At 44.6% G+C, this 15,339-nt stretch overlaps 1 protein-coding gene across 1 annotated transcript in view; it reads left to right on the plus strand.

The window, feature by feature from the left end:
* LOC109917284 (transcription factor IIIB 90 kDa subunit-like) overlaps positions 1–15,339 on the plus strand; it is a 311,075-nt gene that overhangs the window by 156,816 nt on the left and 138,920 nt on the right. The window contains exons 5-6 of the mRNA XM_048600010.1: positions 3,356–3,505; positions 6,521–6,614. Coding sequence (XP_048455967.1) covers positions 3,356–3,505; positions 6,521–6,614 — 244 coding nt within the window. The remainder of the gene's footprint in view (positions 1–3,355; positions 3,506–6,520; positions 6,615–15,339) is intronic.

A 15,339-nucleotide genomic window follows, 5' to 3' on the forward strand; every position in this document is an offset into this window, starting at 1 on the left:
GGGAGTGTGGAGCGGACAAGGGAGTCACGGAGAGAGTTGTCCCTCCACACTCCCCTCCAGCTCCACCACACCCGGCACTTTTCCCTGCAACCGCAGGAAGTGCTATACCTGCCCCCATACCTCCTCCTTCACCCCCATCCCAGGCCCCAAGAAGACTTTCCACATCAAGCAGATGTTCACCTGCACATCTGCCAATGTGGTATACTGCATCCGCTGTACCCGGTGTGGCTACCTCTACATCGGGGAAACCAAGCGGAGGCTCGGGGACCGCTTTGCAGAACACCTACGCTCGGTTCGCAATAAACAACTGCACCTCCCAGTCCCGAACCATTTCAACTCCCCCTCCCATTCCTCAGACGACATGTCCATCCTGGGCCTCCTGCAGTGCCACAAGGATGCCACCCGAAGGTTGCAGGAACAGCAACTCATATTCCGCTTGGGAACCCTGCAGCCCAATGGTATCAATGTGGATTTCAGAAGTTTCAAAATCTCCCCTCCCCCTACCGCATCCCAAAACCAGTCCAGCTCGTCCCTGCCTCCCTAACCTGTTCTTCCTCCCACCTATCCCCTCCTCCCACCTCAAGCCGCACTTCCATCTCCTACCGACCAACCTCATCCCGCCCCCTTGACCTGTCTGTCCTCCCTGGACTGACCTATCCCCTTCCTAACTCCCTACCTACGCTCACCTTTACTGGCTCCATCCCCGCCTCTTCGACCTGTTTGTTTCCTCTCCACCTATCCTCTCCTCTATCCCTCTTCTATCCGCCTCCCACTCTCTCCCTATTTATTTCAGAACCCCCTTCCCCTCCCCCTTTTCTGATGAAGGGTCTACGCCTGAAACGTCAGCCTCTCTGCTCCTATGATGCTGCTTGGCCTGCTGTGTTCATCCAGCCCTGCACCTCATCATCAAAGCGTATCTTCTCCGACATTTCCACCACCTACAATCCAACCTCACAACCAAAGATATATTTCCCTCCCCACCCCTAACTGCTTTTCGTGAGGACCGCTCACTCTGCGACTCCCTCATCCACTCCACACTCCCCACCAACGCCACCACACCCGGCACCTTTCCCTGCGACCGCAGGAAGTGCTACACCTGCCCCTACGCCTCATCCCGTCACCTCCGTCTAAGGCCCAAGACAAACTTTCCAAATCCGACAGGTTTACCTGTACATCCTCCAACCTGGTGTATCCTCTGCTCCCGATATGGCCTACTGTACATCGGTGAGACCAAGTGCAGACTCGGTGACCGATTCACGGAGCAACTGCGCTCTGTACACTGTATTCAACAACATCTTCCAGTTGCCAACCATTTTAACTCCCCCTCCCACTCCCTGGGCGACATGTCCATCCTGGGCCTCCTCCAGTGTCACAATGATACCACCTGCAAACTGGAGAAACAACATTTCTTATTCTGCCTCGGGAGCCTACAGCCCAATGGCCTGAACATAGAATTCACCAGTTTCAAAATCTCCCCCACCCCCAGCCTCATCCAGTGTCCAACCCTCCCTCTCATCCCGGCCTCCTTGACCTGACACAACCTGTCCATCTTCTGTCCCACCTACCCACCCCAACCTTCCCATTGACCAATCCTCATCACTTCCTATCTGCATCCACCTTCACCATCCCACCTACCTTTCCCCAGCTCCACCCCTTCTCCCTCTATTTATTTCCCAGCTCCCCTCCCCCTCCCCAATCCTGATGAAGGGTCTAGGCCAGAAATGTTGACTTTCCTGCTCCTCTGAGGCTGCCTGGCCTGCTGTGTTCCTCCAGCTCCACACTGTATTGACTCTGACTCCAGCATCTGCAGCTCTTGCTATGTCCGATAATCAAAAATCCCTCCCACCCCTTTTTAGACTCTCTTCCACCCTCTTCCATTGGGCAGAAGATACAAAAGTTTGAAAACATGTACCAACAGATTTAAGAACAGCTTCTTCCCCGCTGTTATCATAATAGTAAGCGGACCTCTCATGTGAGAGCTGATCTTTCTCTGTACCTTCTTGTAGCTGTAACACCATAGTTTACATTCTGTTCATTTACCCCAATGTACTTATGTAAGGTATTTCTCTGGATATTGTCTCTGTTCATGTGACAATAATAATAAATCAAATCAAATGAGAGAAAAGGTCAGGAAAGGACACAAAACAAATTGAAAAGACGGTTTTTCACTTCACAAATGCTGCCAGACCTGTTGTGTTTCTCCAGCACTCTTTTTTTTTGTTTCACATTTCCAGAATTTGCTGTCCCTTATGTTTATTCTGGGAAGATAGCCTGTGATCTAAGCTGTTGAGTTCAGTAGGCTATGGAGTGGTGAGTCAAAGGGATGAAGAGAAATCTTTGTCACAGTCCCATTGATGTCATTTGTGACTAAGCAAATTCAGGGACAAGGAACTGACTAAGAGCAGAGAATCTTTATGTAGAGTTGGTATGTGGAGGTTTGCGCAGCTGCGATATAAGAGAGAACAATCTCCAATTTCAGTAGCACCTTTCATGACCTTGGGTTTCTTTAAGCACTTTCCATTCAACTATGTACTTTTGAAGTGTACACTAAACAAAATCAGAAACAAAAACAGAAATTCAAATCTGAGGAAGGGTCACCAGACCCGAAATGTTAACTCTGGTTTCTCTTCACAGATGCTACCAGACCTGCTGAGTTTTTCTAGCAATTTCTGTTTTTGTTACTTTTGAAGTGCACTCATTGATGGGGGTCGTAGGAAATGTGACCGTTTGTTCGCTGCAAGATCCACACAGCAATGAGGTAAATGGTCAGATAACCTGTTTCTTTGGATTGATTAAGGAATAAACATAGGCTAATGCAGCAGACAACTCCTATGCTCCTATTTGAATCCTCGATATTCATCTGAGAGAGCAGGCAGGGCCTCCCTACTAAGTGGCACAAGGTGGGGGGCCAAATGGGTGGCCACATTCAGACATTTGTGTGTGGGATTTCCCGGAAAAGGAGCATGTTTAGACACCTCTTACAGCCACACACTCTGAGGAACTAACTATAGAGAGAGAGCTCGACTTAACATTTCTGCAACCAAATTGATAGCAGAAAAATCACTGCAGGAATTTTAACGTTTTTATTGTATACATTTTACAGCAACAGAAATGAGGTGTAAATGTGCCAAAGAATCTGATGATAGGTGGTCAGAAACCAAGTGGTCCTTGGGGACTCCCAAAGACCTGTAGGGTTGGTTATGAATCTTACAACAGTTTTCCAGAAGAGCCTTTGGTTGGAGATGATTCCTACTGTCCCTGCCACAGACGACCAACGCACATTGGGTATGAATTTTATTTCTATTCTTTCTTTTCCCTCGTCATTGTAACATTTTTTTTTTTCCTTTCTGCACAGATCCATGTTTATATATCCCAAGATTTGCCCATATGCTAGAGTTTGGGGATAAGAACCATGAGGTTTCCATGACAGCCCTGCGTTTATTGCAGAGGATGAAGCGGGACTGGATGCATACTGGCCGGCGGCCTTCTGGACTGTGTGGGGCAGGTACCTCGCCCTCTTCTTTGTTTATGTCCTCGTACCTGCCTATACTTTCACCCACATCTTCACCTCATCTGTCTCCAAAAATTAATAACCACGCTCTCTCTCTTGCACATTCCAAAATAGACTTGTATTGAATTTTGGGTAAACCACACTTGGAATAGGGAGATTTCTGGTCTCCAGATTATAAAAAGGACGTAGAGCTACTGACAAGAAAAAATTACAAAAATGCTACTGAAAGATTATAACTATCAGGAAAGATTGAACAAACTAGAACTCTTTTATCTGGAGAAGGGAGTACAGGCAGTCCCCAAAGATAATGGAGTGACGCATCCTTGATTTCATATAAGTCAGAGTTGTTTGGTCAGGCCTGTGTGGCACACCCCTGAGGGGAAAGAGACTGGATAGTCAGGCTTGTTTTTCTTGGAGTAGAGGAGACTGAGGGGGACATGATTGTGTTTATAAAATTGTGAGGGACACAGGGTAGATGGGAATAAAAGTTTTCTCTGAGTGGAGGGATCAGTGACTAGGGGCATAGACTTAAGTTACAGAGCAGAATGTCTGGAGGAGATGTGAAGTGATGGGAATCTGGAACTTGCTGCCTGTAAGGGTGGTAGAGGCAGAAACTCTCATAATATTTGAAACAGTATTTGGATGTACACTTGCAATGCCAAGGCATAGAAGGCTATGGGCCAAGTGCTGGAAAATGGATTAGAATAGTTAGGGGGTTGTTTTTGACTGACTTGGACACAATGGGCTGAAGGGCTTTTTTCAGATCTCTCTGACTATTTGCCATGAAGGGATAGAAGAAGGTTGTGTATTGTTGGATTTGAGTTGGGGGAGGGAAGAACGAGGGTTACAAGGTCTTTTAGTGGTGGTGATGGTTTGGAGGCAAGGGTATACACCTGATGAACCACCTAGAGGAGGTATCCTGCCTTTCGTTTCCTTCCTGAACGTGACCCACATGATGGAAGTTGCTGTGCTGCTTGCTCTGCCCTCCTACCAATTCTATTACCACTTCTTATTGTGGTGGAGGCACATGAGGCTCTTCAGTGACAATCAGTTAGCCAAACAAGGACCTCAATAGGCACAAGGGTGGGCGGGCTGCCTGATGCATTGCCTGCCATTTTTAATGTGGAGACAGGTCAGCAGTGTCTGCGAAGGTGTTGGGCTGGGCACCCACCTCAAATACTGGCAATATACCAGTAAGATTCCCTCATTTTTAAGAAGCAAGTATATGAGGAAAGGTGCCTGGGTACATTAATAAGTTTTATAGTTAGCCTGTGGGCCTGGTATGTTGAAACACGGCTTTCACAGACTAATTTTTCCTCTGTTCGTTGCCTTACTCGTATGATATCTCATATGATTTGAACAGCATTCAAATAACTGAGGAACCACACAGAAGAAGTTAACTTAACTTCTTGTAGCCAAAGCAGTTGTATAGTTTAAGTAGTTGTGTAGTTGTAGCAAATCTGCATGGACTGAAATGCAGTGTAAATCGCTTCCATCCATCAATTCATTTTTCGAATTGTAAATGCTAGAACCTGTGTCAGTGAGATTCCAGATTCCAGATTCCCTGTGGACTTGGCAATGCTTACTTTTAGGACCTTGTGGCTGATCTCCCAGAAGCTGAGTGAAGAAGCGCCACTGCCAGAGTAGAAACCTCACATTCACAGTGATTTTGCTTGTCATCAGCAGTGCAGCTGGGAATTGCATGTGTGTCAGTATTTGTGTGCTTTCCAAATGTTCACGAGAATGGGATAGATGATTATACAGTTTGGAGCAAAGGGAGGCTTTCTGAGGAGAGGCCAGTGGGTCTGCAGTATCTAACCTGTAGGGGGTTGAGAGACCTTGCCTTTTGGATTCTGGGCTTTCACCACCTCTGTCACATGAAGGTGCAGGAGAACTGTTCTGTCCACAAGGAGGAAGGCTCCATTCTTTCAGCTACCTGTGCTTGTCACCAGTAGTCTCATCACCTTTGATCACTCTGACCTCCCTGCTAAAAGTGCACGTGTCTGTACCAGACAGGGAAGTATGCACATGATGCCTGCCTCTGGCAATGAAATAGCACCCCACCCCTAGCACACTGTCTCAGGAGGACTGGCTGGAGGAGATGCTGGAAACTGACAAACACCTGTTGAACTATATCCCAGCCATAGCTGAAACAGCTGGGGGAGGAGAACAATTGAGCAAAGGCAGAAAGGCTTGGCAGAGACGGTGCAGTACTTTGGAGTCATGGGTTTCAGGGTTCGCTAGCTTAGCCCACAGTTTGCCATTATGCCTCTGATCGTGATGGGCCTGTTATGAAGGGGCAGAGTGCACTTCCAATTTGGCAGGAAAAGTAAGAATTCTCTACTTAGTATGCAAGGAGTTAAAGTAATTTCTTCTATGTGCTTGCTTGGATATTTGAGTGCTGTTCAAATTGTTTGAGATGCCTTGACTGACTACCTTGTTAATGTACCAACTCTTTGCGTCAGATTTTGCCAAGATTCTAGTTTATGGCGACAAATTTCAACCTGCGAAATAACTAATGTGGCTCATGCTGTCACAGCAGAGATCTGGCCTGTGAAGGAGAAACCCTGACATGGAGAACAGTTCATCACTGCTCACTGATGAGCAATTCTCTTATCAACTTGAGTGGAATGGCAGAGCCCTGACAACACGCTATGTGTTCTGTCTGTCTCTCCTGAAGGATAAATATATATTGCCAGTAGAAAGATATTTCGAAACAAAGTCGTGAGTTAGGAGGCATGTGTACCCAGGGCTGTGAGCTCCCACCTATTTGGAGTAAGATTCACTCAGTTTGGTTTATATTTTAATGATATTTGCTCCTTTTATATAAAATAAAACATAACCTCCATTTGAAGATGCCTGCGATTGGTCTCCTTGGATTGTGATTCTCTCGTGTCTGTGCCTCTGTCTGCCTGCCTACATCAGTCTTCGTGTGTGTGTGTGTGTGTGTGTGGTGGGTGGGGGGTTTCTTTTCAGTCTTTGGGAAATGAATTCTGATGTGTTTTCCAGCTCTTTTGGTTGCTGCTAGAATGCACGATTTCAGGCGAACTGTTAAAGAAGTCATTCGCGTGGTCAAGGTCTGCGAGTCAACTCTCAGGAAAAGGTGAATTTACATATTTAATGCATATTTCGTCAGTTTTTTTTTTTGGCGGTTAATTTCTTCCTTCTGGAATTGTTGCCATGTTCCGTAGGAGTCAGCCAACCTCTGGTTCTTCACCCTTCTTTCATATGTAAAGGCAGATGTGCAACCAAACAGGACATATAGTTATATATCAGTCTTAGGGCTAAAGCAATCAGTATGGGGAGAATGCGGACACAGTGTACTGATTCGATGATCAATGATGATCATATTGAATGGAGGATCTATCTTGAAGGGCTGAATGGTCTACTGCTATTTTCTACAACATTCATGACTAGCTCTCTCTCACTCTGTTCAATGCCCAAGTGGGCGCACTTTCATATATGCACCTTCTCACTTACCATCATAGCAAGCTTGGTACATATTGCTGTAGGTGATTGGGTGTGGTGGGTTAGCTCACCATTCTCACTGAATGGGAAGTTTAGCTGCTCTTTGCCACTTGTATGATTGGGTACTTTGTCAGAAACATGATGAGAAAATTTTTTCTGATAAAATGATTTTGTTACCCAGTCAGATCGGGAAGGTCGGCTTAACCGCTGCCTGTGATGAGTGAGCTGATCTCAGCCAGAGCAGCAGTGAAAGTACTGCGGTCGAACTCAATGAACTCCAGTCAGGAGGGGGATAACTAAGCTGGGGATACTTAATGCTAATCATTAACCAGTGATCGGCCTTGACAGTGTGTGTCTGTGGCTGGGTAGGGAAAAGTGAAACTGGAATGTGATGCATTCTTGTCAGTGAAATGCTGTTACAGTCCATTCCTGGGTATGATATTTGACGGTGCAGGAGATTTTGATCTGAGGCTTAGATTGTAGATTGCATATTCCTCTCATAGGGGATGGAGCCACTGTGTGTAAAATGGGTGTTATCACTGAGAAATGAATAGGGATTGCATTCATAAGAGTTCCTTTTGCAACCTTGGAATATTCGGAACGTTTTTGACATGCTTTAAGAGGAGAAGCACTGGCGAGTTCTTCCTCATGCCTTGGTTAGCATTTATCTTGCACTTAACACCTAAAACATACTATTTGATCATTTAAAGCAGAAACAGAAAATACTGGCAGAGCTCAGCAGGTCTGACAGTATCTGTGGAGAGAAAAACAGAGTTAATGTTTCAGGTCAATGACATTTAATTGCTTATTGTGAGGGCTGGCAGGGTGCAAATTGGCTGTAGTACCTCTGAAGCCAGACAAATGACAGTTCAGTGTTCAATCCTTCCAGTATCTATATTTCTGTAAAGTGAGGGCATTTATTGCAGTGCTAAACAGACGCATTTTCCTTAGGGCAATCCTTTTTGACATCAGAGGTAGCAAGAACTACAGATGCTGGAGTCAGAGATAGCACAGTGTGGAGCTGGAGGAACACCAGATTAGGCAGCATCAGAGGAACAGGAAAGTTGACGTTTTCCTGCTCCTCTGATGTTGCCTGGCCTGCTGTGTTCCTCCAGCTCCACACAGTGTTATCTCTTTTTGACGTTGGTCTTTTTTTTAAGTAGCCTCCAATATTTGATGGGAAATCACTTTTCTTTCCCAATGCATGTTAGGGGAGGGGCTATAAAGCGTGTTGCCAAATGTCTTTTTAATAGTCCCTGTGAAAAACTGCAGCTGGTTAAAGATCTGCCAGATATACATGAGGCCGGAAGAGTTTGTGTGTGATCGAAAGCTCACTTCTAACCATATAATGCAATGCCTTTTTGTACCAATGTATTTTACGTGTTTATTTTCCCTTGATCTGTCCTAATCCTCTTGGTGGTATGGACTCTTGCGGGAAGCAGTTGTGCTGATGCTTTCCCCAAAGGGAAAGGCTCCTCCATGAGCCCAATCCAGGGTGTTAGACAATGAGAGTCCAGCTGAATTCTCAATGATGCTAACCGGGAGATAAACATTGGCTAGAATGATGAACAGAGCTCCCCTGCTCTTGGTAATAAATTACAACGTTTTGGTAGAGCCCAAGGTCATGAAAGGACCTATGTAAATGTACCTACCTCCCTCAGTTCTTCAGCATACAGTCACCAACTTTACTTACAATTAGATCATTCTCCTACCCATTCAATTTTTAGCCTAAGCTTAATGCTCCACTCTGCTCTCTTGGAAGAAAATCTTCAAGCCTTGCTTAACACTTCGAGGAAACATACTGAAGAATGGGTTTCATTGTCAACCTCAAGAAGACTCAACTCCTTTACCACCTAATCCCAGATCAGTTCCAGTCTATCCCTTCATTATGATGAATGGAGAAATCCTCCTAAACATGGAACATTTCCTGTACTTGGGAAGCTACCTGTCATTTAAGGCTGACATCAAGGTGGAGATTCAGCATAAGAAATAAGAAGAGAAGTAGGCCATTCAGCCCCTTAAACCTGCTCCTCCAATCAATAGGATCATGGCTAATCTGACTTTCCTGCCCTTTCCCTATAGCTCTGATTCCTTAACTGATCAAGAATCTATCTGTCTCAGCCTCAAATGTACAGAAAGACTCTGCCCCCACAGCTTCCTGTGGCAAAGAGTTCCAAAGACACTCAACCCTCAGAGAGAAGAAACTCTTCCTCATCAGAGTCTTAACTTGGTGCCCCTTTATTCTGAGACTGTGCCCTCTGGTCCTCGACTCTCCCACGAGGGGAAACATCCTGTCAACATTTACCCTGTCAAACCCGTTAAGAATCTGATATGTTTCAATAAGATCACCTCTCATTCTTTGAAACTCCAGTGAGTAGCGTCCCAATCTGTTTAATCTTTGCTTATAAGACAATCCCTCCATACCGGGATCATCCTAGTGAACCTTCGCTATACTGCCTCCCTTAAATAGGGGGACCAGTTCTCCAGATGCGGTCTCCTCAGCACCTTGTACTCTTATGCTCCCGTTCCCTTGAAATAAGGACTCCCATTGCATTTACCTTCCTGATTATCTGCTGTACGTGTGTGCATTGTATCCCTTCTGTGACCACAATCTTCGGACGCCGAAGGATAAGAATCTTCAATGACTGCGACATCCGTGCTGATACAATATCCTCGTGTATAAGGCCGTTATCCCCTCTAGCTCATCAAGATGGCTCAGAAACTTGGAGTATGTATAGATGCCACCACAAGACCCTTGAGAAGTATCATCAATATTGTTCAAGATGGCTTCTCCACATCATCTGAGAGGACAGGTATACTAACATCAGTGTACTTGAAGCAGCCAATCAAGGCCATGGCCATCCGAAACCAACTCCACTGGGCTAGCCACGTGTTTGGAATGCCTGGGTTCCAACTACCAAAGCAGATCATCTTGACTTGCCTCAAGGAAAGCAATTGAATAGGACAAAGGAAGCATTTCAAAGATTCCCTGAACTCTTTCCTCAAGAAATGCAACACATATATCAATGCATTGGACACCCTCGTTTGGAGGAAACTGCTGTATGAAGGGGTACAGTTCTTTGAGAATACACGTTGGTAAGAAAAATACAGAAAGGACCTGGAAAATAGAATGCCAATGATCTCAAGACCAAGGACCAATTCCACATCCAGAAACACCTGCCAAATATGTGGTAGGAGATTTGGCTGTAGGATCAGGCATGTTAGCCACACAAGGACACATAGAACCCATGACCAGTGACATGTAATTTCCGAGGTTGACAATCATACTTATTAGCAAGTGCTTGTCAGTGAAGAATGAGACAATTTTGGAGCAATTTTGAATCTTCTGCAAAGTTCAGTCCTTTACCTAATGTTTACATGCGTGCAGAATGGCAAAGGTCAGAATTGGCCACCAAAGCCATTTGAAGCCTCTCATGTCCCAAAGTGCTTCACTGCCATAGAGATATGTTTTGAAGTGTAGTCACTGACGTAGTGTAGGGAACACAACAGCTGATTTCATCATAGCAAGCTTCCAGAAACAATACCGAGTCATTGAGTCATAGCACAGATACAGACACTTTGGTCTAACTCATCCATATTGACCAGGTTTCCCAAACTAAGCTAGTCCCATTTGCCTGCGATTGGCCACTATCCCTCTAAACCTTTCCTATTCATGTACCTGTCCAAATGTATTTTAAATGTTGTAACGGTGTCTGCCTCTACCATTTCCTCTGGCAGTTCATTCCATACACGAGCCACCCTCGTATTGGCACTGGACGGGGTGCAAAGGATGTTCACTATGTTGATTCCGGAGTTGAGGGGGTTGGCTTATGAGGAGAGACTGAGTAGATTTGGATTATATTCATTGGAATTCAGAAGATTGAGGGGGGATCTTATAGAAACATATAAAATTATGAAGGGAATAGATAAGATAGAAGTAGGGAGGATGTTTCCACTGACAGGTGAAGCTAGGACAAGAGGGTATAGCCTCAAGATTAGAGGGAGCAGATTTAGGACTGAATTGAGAAGGAATTTCTTCACCCAGAGAGTTGTTAATCTATGGAATTCCTTGCCTAGTGAAGTAGTTGACGCTACTTCAGTAAACGTTTTTAAAGAAAAGGTAGATTTTTTTTGGACAATAAAGGAATTAAGGGTTACGGTGAGAACGCGGGTAAGTGGATCTGAGTCCACGAAAAGATCAGCCATGATCTTATTGAATGGCGGAGCAGGCTCGAAGGGCCAGACGGCCTACTCCTGCTCCTAGTTCTTATGTTCTTATGTTCTCTGTGTGAAAACATTGCCCCTTAGGTCCTTTTTAAATCTTTTCCCTCTCACCTTAAACCTATGCCCTTTAGTTTTGGACACCCCTACCCTAAGGAAAAGATCTTGGTTATTCACCTTATCTGTGTCTCTCATGATTTTATACACCTCAACAAGGTCACACTTCAACTCCTTACACTCTAGGGAAAAACATCCCAGCCTATCCAACCTCTCCTTATAACTCAAACCCTTCAGCCTGGTAACATTCTTGTAAACCTTTTCTGCATCCTTTCCAGTTTAATAACACCTTTCCTATAGCAGGGCGTCTAGAACTATATGCAGTACTCTAAAAGTGACCTCACCAACATCCTGTATAGCCGCATCATGATGTCCCAACTCCTATATGCCTTCTTCACCAACCTGTCTACCTGTGATGCCACTTTCAAGGAACTACGTGCCTGAACCACAAGGTCTTTTTGCTCGGCAACACTCCCCAGGTCCCAACCATTAACTATGTAAGCCCTGCCCTGGTTTGCCTTATCAAAATGCAACCCTTCACATTTATCTAAACTCCATCTATCACACCTCGGCCCGTTGGACAATCTGATCAAGGTCTTGTTATACTCTGGGATAATCTTCTGAGATCTACACCACCAATTTTGGTGTCATCTGCAAACTGACTAAACATGCCTCCTCTATTCACATTGAAATCATTTATATAAATGTGGAAAAGCAGTGGACTCGGCGCCAATCCTTGTGGTACACCGGTGGTTGCAGTCTTTGGTCCAAAAAGCCACCCTCTACCACCACCCTCTGTCTCCTACCTTCAAGCCAATTTTGTATCCAATTGGCTAGCTGTCCGTGGATCCCATGCGAAACAACCTTACTAACTAGTCTACCATGTTGAACCTTGTCAAATGCTTTGCTGAAGTCCATATAGACAATGTCTACCATTCTGTCTTCATCAGTCTTCTTTGTCACCTCTTCAAAAACTCAGTCAACTTAGAGAGACGTGATTTCCCACACACAAAGCCATGTTGATTATCCCTAATCAGGACTTGCCTTTTCAAATGCATGTAAATTCTGTCCCTCAGAATCCTGTCCAACAACTTACCCACCACTGACATAAGGCTGACTGGTCTTTAGTTTCCTGGCATTTCCTTACAGCCTTTCTCAAATAATGGCATCACACTAGCTACCCTCCAGTCTTCTGGCATTTCACCTGTGGCTGTCAACGATACAAATATCTCAGCAAGTGCCACAGCAATCTATATTTATTTCCGTAAATTCCCTAGCTTCCATGTCATTCTCCACAGTAAGTACTGATACAAAATATTTGTTTAGTATCTCACCCGTCTCCTGTGGCTCCACACGTAGGTGGCCATGTTGATCTTTAAGGGGCCCTATTCTCTCCCTAATTACTCTTTTGCCCTTAATGTACTTATAGAATCTCTCTGGATTCTCCTTAACTCTATTTGCCAAAGCACGCTCACATCCTTTTTTGCCCTCCTAATTGCCCTCTTGACCAAAGCCTCAACTTCCGTCAACATGCAACATTCCCTACACCTACTAGCCTTGCCCTTCTCTCTAACAGGAACATACTGTCTCTCAACTCTCGTTATCTCACTTTTAAAGAATTCCCACTTCACAGCCTGTGAATAGCCTCTCCCAATCAAGTTTTGAAAGGTTTTCCATCTGGAAAAACAATATAATTGCTTTAGAAGCAGTTTGGAGGTTTGCTTGCTAATTCCTGCGTTTCATTGGAGTTTAGCAGAACGGGAGGTGACCTTATCAAAACATACAAGGTCCTGAGGCAACTTGGTAGATGGGTAGTAGTTGGATTTTCCCTCTTGTGACAAGACTACTACTAGGGGACACAATTTAAGAACAGTTAAGAACAAAAGCAGGAAGGCAGATTATTATCTGAATGGTGACAGTTTAGGAAAAGGTGAGGTGCAACGAGATCCGAGTGTCACGGTGGATCAGTTGCTGAAGGTTGGCATGCACGTGGTGAGGAATGGTAATGATATGCTGACCTTCATAGCAAGAGGATTTGAGCATAGGAGTAGAAATGTCTTGCTGTAGTTATTCAGAGCCTTGGTGAGGCCGCACCTTGAGTATTATGTGCAGTTTTGGGCTCCTAGTCTGAGGAAGGACATTCTTGCTATTGAGGGAGACCAGCAAGGGTTCACCAGACTGATTCCCAGGATGGCAGGACTGACCTATGATCGACTGGGCTTTTACTACTGGAATTTAGAAGAAGGAGGGGTGTCCTCATGGAAACATATAAAATCCTGATGGAACTGGACAGGCTAGATGTGGGAAGAATGTTCCCGATGTTGGGGAAGTCCAGAAATAGGGGGTCGCAGTCTAAGGATAAGGGGTAAGCTATTCAGGACAGAGATGAGGAAGAATTTCTTCACTTGGCAAGTTGTGAACCTGTGGAATTCTCTCCCACAGGAAGCTGTTGGGGCCAGTTCATTAGATATATTCAAGTGGAAGCTGGACATGACTCTTGCAGCTAAACGGGTCAAGGGGTATTGAGAAAAAGTGGGAATGGATTATTGAAATTGCATGATCAGTCATGATCATATTGCATGGTGGTGCATAGCTGAATGGCCTACTCCTATTCCTGTTTTCTGTGTTTCTATTTAAGATGGAGATGAGAATATTTTCTCAGTGATTGTTAGTCTCTGCAGCTCTCTCACCTCATAAAGCAGTGGAGGCAGGGTCATTGAGTTTAATTGAGACAGATTTATGGTGGGTAAGGGAATTGAGGGTTTTGGGGGGTGCACACAAGACAGTGGATAAAAACCAGATCTTATTGAACGGTGATAGAGACTCAAAGAGCCAAATGGCCTACTTCTTCTCCTTGGTCTTATGTCCCTAACTGGCTATCGTTGCCTGCGCCATTTTAAAAGGCAATTGAGTCAACCAAATAAAAGATTTAAATTGGACTCAAAATGTCAACTCTATCTCCACTGATCTGCCAAACCTGCTTAGTATTTTCTGCTTTTGTCTGTGTTAACTATCTGTAGGTCCATACTGGTGAAGACACAAGTTTTCCATTCCTTAGTGATGTTTGTGAGCGACTCAGTTTTCACCACAATCTGAAAAAAAAAAATCACTGTTTATTTCTATGCGTACTTTTCACTTTCACATTTTTCAAACTTCCTCAGTAAGATTTGAACGTGCAATCTCTGGCTTCCTAGTCCTGTACCTTAACCACTATACTACTGTATATCTCTTTTCATCTCTCACTCCCATAGGATTATTCATTGGTCTTTGTTCTGTTTGTTTTGTTATCACTATTCTGTCTATTATCATCTCCAACTTTTGTGTAAAGGCAGGTACAATGCAACTATGTAACAACATCACATTCCCATGTTTTCGCAAAGTGGTGTATAATCAATGTGTTGTCCATGTATTTTGCTGCAAGTCATTCAAACAGTGATCATTTCAGGAGGCCATTCAGCTTACTGGGCTGTTTCTCCATTCAAATTGACCACGCCTGATCTGTATCTCATCTGTATACACACATTTGCTCCATATCTGGTGATACACTTACTAATCTCAGCCTTGAAAACTCCAGTCAACCTGCAGGATCCAAAATCCCATGTGGGAAAAAAAGTGCCCTTGATTTTCATTTGGAAATAGTCCATCTCTAACTTTAAGGTGCTGCCTTCTCTTTCTAGATTCAGCCACTTGAGGAAATAGTTTTTTTAAACTCATTGGATGATGGCGTCACTGGCCAGGCCAGCATGTATTGCCCACCCCTTTTTGCCCAGAGGGCAGTTAAGAGTCAACCACATTGCTGTGGGTCTGAAGTCACATGTAGGCCAGACCAGGTAAGGATGGCAGTTTCCTTCCCTAAAGGACATTAGTGAACCAGATGGGTTTTTTCCAACAGTCGGCAATGGATTTGTGGTCATCTTTAGATTCTTAATTCCAGATATTTTAATGAATTCAAACTTCGCCATCTGCCGTGGCGGGATTGGATCCCTGGCCCCCCAAACATATCTGGGTCTCTGGATTAACTGTCCAGCAGTAATAACACTAGGCCATCGCCTCTCCGTAACTGTATCTGTTGTAAAAAAAAA

Source organism: Rhincodon typus, chromosome 8 (assembly GCF_021869965.1).
Source record: "Rhincodon typus isolate 14 chromosome 8, sRhiTyp1.1, whole genome shotgun sequence".
Taxonomy (NCBI): domain Eukaryota; kingdom Metazoa; phylum Chordata; class Chondrichthyes; order Orectolobiformes; family Rhincodontidae; genus Rhincodon; species Rhincodon typus.